General features: G+C 32.5%; 1 protein-coding gene across 3 annotated transcripts in view; it reads left to right on the top strand.

Annotated features, from left to right (window-relative positions):
* Positions 1 to 8449, top strand: part of LOC149789518 (outer dynein arm-docking complex subunit 2-like) — an 88502-nt gene extending 80053 nt beyond the window's left edge. For all 3 annotated transcript variants that reach the window (XM_089971565.1, XM_089971566.1, XM_089971564.1), the window contains exons 19-20: positions 4919 to 5140; positions 7113 to 8449. In XM_089971565.1, coding sequence (XP_089827691.1) covers positions 4919 to 5140; positions 7113 to 7226 — 336 coding nt within the window. In that variant the 3' untranslated portion in view covers positions 7227 to 8449. The remainder of the gene's footprint in view (positions 1 to 4918; positions 5141 to 7112) is intronic.
* The last annotated feature ends 333 nt before the right edge of the window (positions 8450 to 8782 follow it).

An 8782-nucleotide genomic window follows, 5' to 3' on the forward strand; every position in this document is an offset into this window, starting at 1 on the left:
GGTTTTGATTACATAGAGTGTAATTAATATTAATAATAATAATAATAATAAAGTAACATAACTGATAATAAAAATGATAATGATCGTTTTAAAAAATGGCTTAAAACAAATAAATGCTGTTTCCTTTGTCTTATAAATGCAGTAAGTCTTGATTAATTCAGTTTTCTATTTATATATCTTTGTAGCACTTATATCATGATGCACATTTTCAATTCTAAAATTTCACAACATGGGTAAATATGGCTGATCCAAAAGTAGAATTCGAACCAGCAACATTTTGATCAAGAGTCCTGCACTCAAACCAGCTAAATTATGTACTAGAACCTACTATACTGCATCTATAAGAGAACCTTAAGGGACCAATCAAAATTAGTGATAACATCATTTTTTAAGAATGTATGTATGAGGAATACCCCTGTAAAGCAATGAATTTGATGTATGAAGGATGCCCCTGTCCAGTGATGGGATGCTACTGTCCATTGATAGTTTTGATGTATGAGGAATACCCCTGTCAAGTGATGAATTTGATGTATGAAAGATGCCACTGTCCAATAATGGGTTTAATGTATAAGGATTGTCACTGTTCAGTGACAGGTTTGATGTTTGAGAGATGCCACTGTGTAGTGATTAATTTGATTTATGAAGGATGCCCCTGTCCAATGATGGGTTTAATATATGAGGGATGCCACTGTCCAGTGATGAATTTGATGCACAAAGGATGCCCCTGTCCAGAGATGGGTTTAATGTATGAGGGATGCCACTGTCCAATGATAGTTTTGATGTATGAGGAATACTCCTGTCCAGTGATGAATTTGATGTATGAAAGATGCCACTGTCCAGTGAGGGGTTTAATGTATGAGAGATACCACTGTCCAGTGATGAATTTGATGTATGAGTGATGCCACTGTCGAGTGATGAATTTGCTGTATGAGTGATGCCACTGTCCAGTGATGAATTTGATGTATGAGTGATGCCGCTGTTCAGTGATGAATTTGATGTATGAAAGATGCCACTGTCCAGTGAGGGGTTTAATGTATGAGGGATACCACTGTCCAGTGATGAATTTGATGTATGAGTGATGCCACTGTCCAGTGTTGGTTTTTAATGTATGAGGAATGCCACTGACAAATGATGAGTTCGATGTCAACATTTTTAACAACTGGAAAAATAGTTTATGGTCAATCAATCATATTATACAGTTTATAAATTTATAAGTCATCCCCTATTGGGAATCAAACCCAGGTCCACCAGTTCATGACACCCATTGCCTTGCCAGCATACAATAACCCACGTAACCTTTGTCCAAAGTGTGCATCCCCAAAATAGATTTGCCCCCAAAATAGATTTGAACTTAGATGTGATATGAATGATGCATTCAGAAGGAGACCCATAATAATAATCAGTCCTCTAAAATACACATGGATTACTATGACAGAAACTTAGGTATATATTTTCACACAGGCTATTGAATTGCAATTCCAATACAACTGTAATAGCTGTCTAGCTTGTATAATTTCTTTCGACACACACACACACACACACACACACACACACACACATATATATATATATATATATATATATATATATATATATATATATATATACACTCTCTTATTATTATTATTATAACCTTTTCCCTATTGATCATATACTTATAATGAAGTACAGTAATACATAAAATGTTGCTACCACTTTATGATAGGGTCCGTCAGGATGGTATATATATATATATATATATATATATATATATATATATATATATATATATATATATATATATATATATCTTTACTTTGTGCGTACATAAATTTACATAAAATAACAGATGACACTTTGGCTCATCGATTTCTAGGTCAATATAAAATATCTTTCAGCATCTGCAACAGGTCATAGTCATGTAAAGTTTTACAAAGACAATGGTTTGTCTGTTTTATTTGTTTGTCTTGTCTATGTTTTGTATTTGCCTTTGAAAAAGACTCATTAAGAGCTGAAAGTGCTTAGGCTAGCTAGATACTAGTTTCACACTGTTCGAAGTCAGTTTATTACATTTATCTTAATCAATCCCTGACAAACATGATCCAATGCTGGATCTAGTGCAATTGAAAGGACTGTTATTCGCCATATGATCTGCATTCTTTATATATATATATATATATATATATATATATATATATATATATATATATATATATATATATCCCTCCCAATTAGGCTTTTCATTATAACATGGGTTAACACTGAGACATGTTTATACTGTTACACTCAAGGACACTAATCGGCTTGTATGTTGTCTGATGGTAGATATGGCTTAACATTTGTTTATCACTGTGAAGTATGTTTATACTGTTACAATCAAGGACACTGATCAGCTTGTATGTTGTCTGATGGTAGATATGGGATGACACTGTTTGAAGGAGATACTTACACAAGGATGATATGTCTACATGTTACGTGATTAGTAAATTTGGGTTGATGCTGTTTTTCAGTGGGAGACATGTTTATACTTTTACACTCAAGGACGATATGCCTGCATGTTATGTGAGAGCAGATTTGTGTTGATACTGTTTTTTCAACTGGATACATGTACATACTAGTATACTAAAGCAATATCTGAAATGTCAATGCAGACCTTGGCCTATTTTGTCAAATAAATGCAAACAGCATATCAAAAAATTGTCTCACACCATGAAAGGCAAGGTATTTACTGAATTATTCAGCAGAATTAATGCACTTAAATAATAAAAAAGTTATGAAATGAGATCCTTTGAAGTCTAGCCAATGTGGCTGTATTACAATATATGACACCTCTGTAAAGAATGAAAACTGCAATCATGAAAATATATAGAGCATGTATATTTTACAATGGTAGATCCTGTTTGTTACACAGACATTTAAGTAAAGTTTTGAAATCATAAAGTGACAATGTGAGGCAATGGCGCTATTTCTAATCTATTTTCCACAGAACCGATATGAACAATTTGCATAAAAGTCAGTAGCCATGGTTTGGCACAAGATTATGAATTTATTGACAAGGATTTAATTGCTTTTAAATTCCAGAGGGACAGATTTTATCTTATGTCAACACTGGGGTGTAAATTTAATTATGTGTACTAATGATTTACGGCTTTCTTTATTCTTGAGTCTTTGAGCAGAGGTTTAAACTCATTATGTAGATATGGTAAATTTTAGTTCCTAACAAATTCCTTTTCCTTTTCCGCACCTTTAAAAATGTCTTAAATAATATTAGACTCATCATTAATACCGTATCATATCTAATTAACATTTTTTTCTTTATAATATGTTTGTCTCGATCATGTCTTCCCCAGCTTTTTACATTTCCATCTGTACATCTGTCTGTTTATTTGTGAGACTGTGTATAACATTTTCTTTGCTACCGTGTAACTAATTATAATACCTTTTGAGATAAATTGACAAACTTTGTACACCTAGCTAGCTACACATCATTGTGGTAAGTTGTTTTGCATATAAATACATATGACAGATAATATATATATATATATATATATATATATATATATATATATATATATATATATATGACAAGGTTTAGGATTTGCTAAAAGCTTTATTAAGCTGTTAGGGTAAATATTATATGTACAGTTTTGAGATAAACCCACCCATATGAGATTGATCATATACTCCTTTGAGATAAACCCCATATATATGACAGTAAATATGTACTCCCGAGACAAATGATTCTGTATTAGTAAGCATACTCATTTGAAATAAACCTTTCTGTACGAGTTTTATCATATATTCCTCTATAGTACAAGTCACATGGGTCATGTATGCACATTTACCCAATTTTAATTAATTATAAATTGTTCTTTTAAAATTTAACACTAATTGTCTTTAACCAAAGTCTATTGAATCCTGATTATTTGATGCTCTGCATCTTAACTGTCACCAAGAAACTTCCAGACAAAAATTATCTATCACTATGAATTTTTACAGTGTTGGGTATGTACTAAACTTGGGCCAAAATAAGAGCACATTGAATGGAATCGTCACAGTCGAGGGTAGTAAAAATTTGTTTATCAATATGTGTCGCTTTCATTGTGACAACACAGCACACGACATTCAATCTGGATTATACTGGATCACATCTTTAGGTTCATTTCTTCCAAAAATGACGATGTACTTTAACATTGATTTTGCCGTAAGAACCTCTCGGGGCATCTAAATAATGACCTTCCAAAGGAATATGGATGTATCTGAATCTAAATGTAGTGAATACTTGCCACTTAAAGGTATGTAGAATCAAATTCTAAAAAATGGCACCCATGCCTGAAATAGTTAAATGCCTGCATGACCCGTGTGACTTGTACACTAAGATAGAAGAGAAAAGTACTAAGATGATGCAAAACTTCCTTAAAGCTTATAAAAATAAACGACATGGGTGAAAATAGTATCCTTAAAAAGGGTCTGATGAAAGTTGGCACTTATTTAAAATAGTCGAACTAGAGAACAATAGTTACACCACTTGTTATGGTGTATTGGTTGAATCTGGTTTGTTTAGCCATATCATGTATTTAAGCCAAATGAGGCCCAGAAAATATAACTAAAATTTGGCGTGGGGGGATATGTAATGTATGAAAACATGTGGATGAAAACTTAAATTGTATGAAAATGTAAAATGCATGATAATTTACAGGCTTTTCATTACTAGAAAAAACAATATTGATTGTGTTCTTATCTCTCATTTAGAAAAAGAAGAAATAAAAGTTCATGGAACACTTTTTCCCCTTGTGACAATAAAATTTGTATAAATCAAAACTTAACCAGAAATATAGATGAACAAAGGGTAACACTATAAACCCAAACCATTAATGATTGTAGCATAATAGTTTGTTTAATTTAGTCTTATCTTGGATTTCTTTTTTTTCTTCTTCAGACTGATGACAAGTTACGGCGCCATCTAGCTGAAGCCATTGCACGATGTTGTAACTGGGGAAATAATCGAGTCGCCTTTGGACGAGAGAAGGCAGTAGCACCACTAGTTCGCTATCTGAGGTCAAGTGATGAAATGGTTCACAGATCTACTGCCAGGGCTTTGTTCCAGCTGTCCAAAGATCCAGAAAACTGTATTACCATGCATGAAGCTGGTGCTGTGCAGGTAAATGGCTACATCATGCAATGTATTGTATTTTGATATTGTTTTGATACTTTAGTAAAGGTGGACATATTTAATTGGAATACATTAAAATGATGATAGCGAATTAATGCTATGTTGTTTTGATATTTTAGTAATGGTGGACATATTTAATTGGAATACATTAAAATAATGATACAGAATGAATACTATATTATTTTGATATTTTAAAATATTGAAAAGGAATGATTACTTACAAAAGTGTCATTGACATATTGAGTAGTTACAAAAGTGTCATGGACATATTGAGTACTAGTACTTTTGCCACTGTAAAAACTTGACCTGCATCACAACATAAAAAACATTGTTCCTACATGGTCAAGACACACACATTTTAGATGGACTCGTGAAGGAGCAATTTTCCATTGCCAGTCTGTGTTTGTACAAATACCTTTTACTCAAATAAACATGTAATGGCTTATCTCTGGTACATGGTCATACTTTTAATGATCAACTTACGAAGTATCCTTTTGAAGTCAATTCCCTCCACCATTAGCAGCTGATGTACAATGCACCACTGTTACACACTGTTGGTTTGTTGGTATTACATCCTAATGGAGACAACTCATGAAATCCAGTAGATGTCACTAGGACAAAGCACTAAAATATCTGTTCGATCCGCCAAACTGTAGATAGGGTTAACATATTGGAACCTTGGCTAGTGAAGATGGCCTTCAGTGGTTTGTGTCTTTATATCCTTTGTTTATTGTTTAACTCGTTAACCCTTGGCGCTGCTCTTATGTGACAGGAGGTAGTAGCCTACTGCCGAGATCTGTAGTGTATGATACACTAAAATGGGTGGTATTATAGAAAGTAAACAGATGTAGCTCTACAATGATACCAAATAAACTGGATGTTTTAGTTGCACTACAAAATACTGAGGGAAAAACCTAATTTTTGGGACCGTTTTTTTTTTTTCCACCCAAAATTTGCCCATGGTCGGAATCCAATTTTATGTCCGGATTTTAGACTTTTTGGCCTCAGATCTAAGGCAGACTGGTCTGAACTGCACACAGACAGGTGAACCTTTGCAAAAAGTAGGATAAGGTGGGCATTTGTAATAAAGAGTGGTCTCAATACGAAAATGATGGGTCTGTTAAGCAAAAAAACAAAAAACTTTTACCATTCTGCTCATGCACGAGCAAAATAACCAAGGAAAATGATGTTTCTAGCACAACTAGGCATTAGGCTAATGGAAAATCTGTTGGAAGTCGATGTATTAGGTTGGATTCAGAAATAGCTTTCAAAATGTGTTTCCTACTCGAATTTCATTAGAAAATGACAAAAACCTCCAGGGGTTAATAAGTTACAAGGATTTTGGAAATTTCTTACAAGACCTTGATGCTACAAGCTCGTTAGTAGACTACTTCCTCCTGCTACGTAAAAGCAGCACCAGGGGTTAATGAGTTAAAGGCCATGGAGACTGCATTATAAATGGGAGAAATTTAACATCGGATCAGTCTGTTCTTAGGTACTATCAAGAGTCACTTCTGACTGAAATCAGATTGACTAGTTGGACTAGGTTACTATCTGATACAGTGCTTGATATCTGCTTGCTTTCTATCACTTATTTATCTGTTTACTAATTAGTCCACAACTTCGGTTTCATCATACCTTTTCTGATACAGGTAGATAGGAAAGCTCCACCTATTTTACCAACAATAGCTTATGTGTCACATAATTGGTCCCTGTCCTTTCTGGCCCAATTAACCAACTAGTTTTAAAACTAGGTCTTTAATAAGTATGTATACTTAAAAGTTCTTGCTACAGATCATTACATGTGTGATATTTGACTATATACACTGTATTTAGCAAAACGTTTAAAGGTAGTTGGGGGGGGGTAAATATAGATTAATCTATCTTCATATTTGTATGTGCCACAAATGCAATTAATTTAATTTTTTATTTTTTAATATAATTTTTTTTTTTGTTGCAGCCTTTGATGAAGATGGTTGGTTCTGTGGATGAAGATTTACAAGAAGCAGCAGCTGGGTGCATTGGAAACATCAGAAGATTAGCACTGGCCAATGAAAAAGCAAAATATTCTTAGCTGCAACATAATTGGAAAAGTTAACAACCAATTAAAAGTCAAGAATTACATGTATTGTGATTGGATGTTCGGACATCAAGCTAGAGGAAATTACATTTTCTTGTTCCAGGAACTGTTCACAGAACTATTTGAATATTTGAACCAAAAACCAACCAACATGATATTTCAATAATAATGTTTTTGTTTTGGAAATTTATTGATCAAAGAAGTTTCCATACGTTTGCTACTTGCAAAAAAAAAACAGTTATTATTATGTTTAATCTTACTATTGTTTCTCTTTTAAATGATATTGAAATAATTGTTGCGCTCTTTTCTGGTTAAATATTAAAAATACTGCATTTTAATCTATTATTTTAAATATAATAGAGAACAATGCTATTCTGAACTTGCATTTAAAAACAAGAAATAAAAGCACATAGTGCGAAGGTAATGAAGTTCCTCAATTCTTAGCTAATATTGTTCACAGTAAAAGATACTCAAATTTGATACACATTAACATGAATAGTTTACTTGTTGCATTTGATTGAGCTTTTTTTTTTAAATCCTTGCTGAAGCTGTTTTTTATTATATTGACTAAATGATTACCTTTGGCTAAAAAAGCTGCTTCAGTAAATATTGCCATAAAACATTACCTGCTAATCTATTCACTTTTTCGTTTTATGTTCAGATATACAATATGCTATATATACTTGCTTATAACTCATGTCCTGCTGCAAACTGCACAAACCCAGATGTCACATAATACATTGGCAGATCTGAGTCTATGCAGTTAGGAGTAGAACAGTTATTAGGGTCGACGTTGTATGCATTTGGACATGACTTATAAGTGAGTACATATGGCATAGCCATGATAGAAATTTATTTTAGCTTAAAATATAGTGAGAAGTTGGTTTCATTTTTCCAGTTAAGTGTTTAAAAATGTTAACGTATATGTGTCTGTATCCTGAGACTTATATTTGCTGTTATAGGTCTTTTAGAGGTATCATGTATGTTGACCATTACAGTCATACAAAAATATTAATTAGCATTCCAAAAATGATGTCAGGTAAATGGATAGAGTGAAATAGTTTTTAAAAAATATTCTCTCAAAAATTATAGTAACATCAAATATTGATCTTTGTTATTAAAAATGTGCTTTTTAATTATGCAACTTTCCAGAATATATACACTGATATGTCATTAAGTGCATTTTCTGTAATTAAAAAAAATTCAAAAAAACTTAATGTGTCTCCATTGTATTTTTTCCATCACAAATACAAGTAATGCCAATAGAATATTAAATTGATTAATCCACAAAAATATCAGGTTGATGAAATCGGTTTTGATCGTGGTTATTTAGTCTGTCAGAAAAGCCTATAGTACAAGTCACATGGGTCATGTATGTGCATTTTCTCATTTTAAATTAAATATAAATTGTTCTTGAAAACCTTCAAACTAATTTTCTTTAACCAATGTCTAATGAGTCCTGGTTATTGAATGCTCTGCACCTTAACTGTCACTAAGAATCTTCCAGACAAAAATTATATATATATATTTATTGCTATGGACTTTTACAA

This window comes from Sinohyriopsis cumingii, chromosome 10 (assembly GCF_028554795.1).
Source record: "Sinohyriopsis cumingii isolate HCF-2022 chromosome 10, ASM2855479v2, whole genome shotgun sequence".
Taxonomy (NCBI): Eukaryota; Metazoa; Mollusca; class Bivalvia; order Unionida; family Unionidae; genus Sinohyriopsis; species Sinohyriopsis cumingii.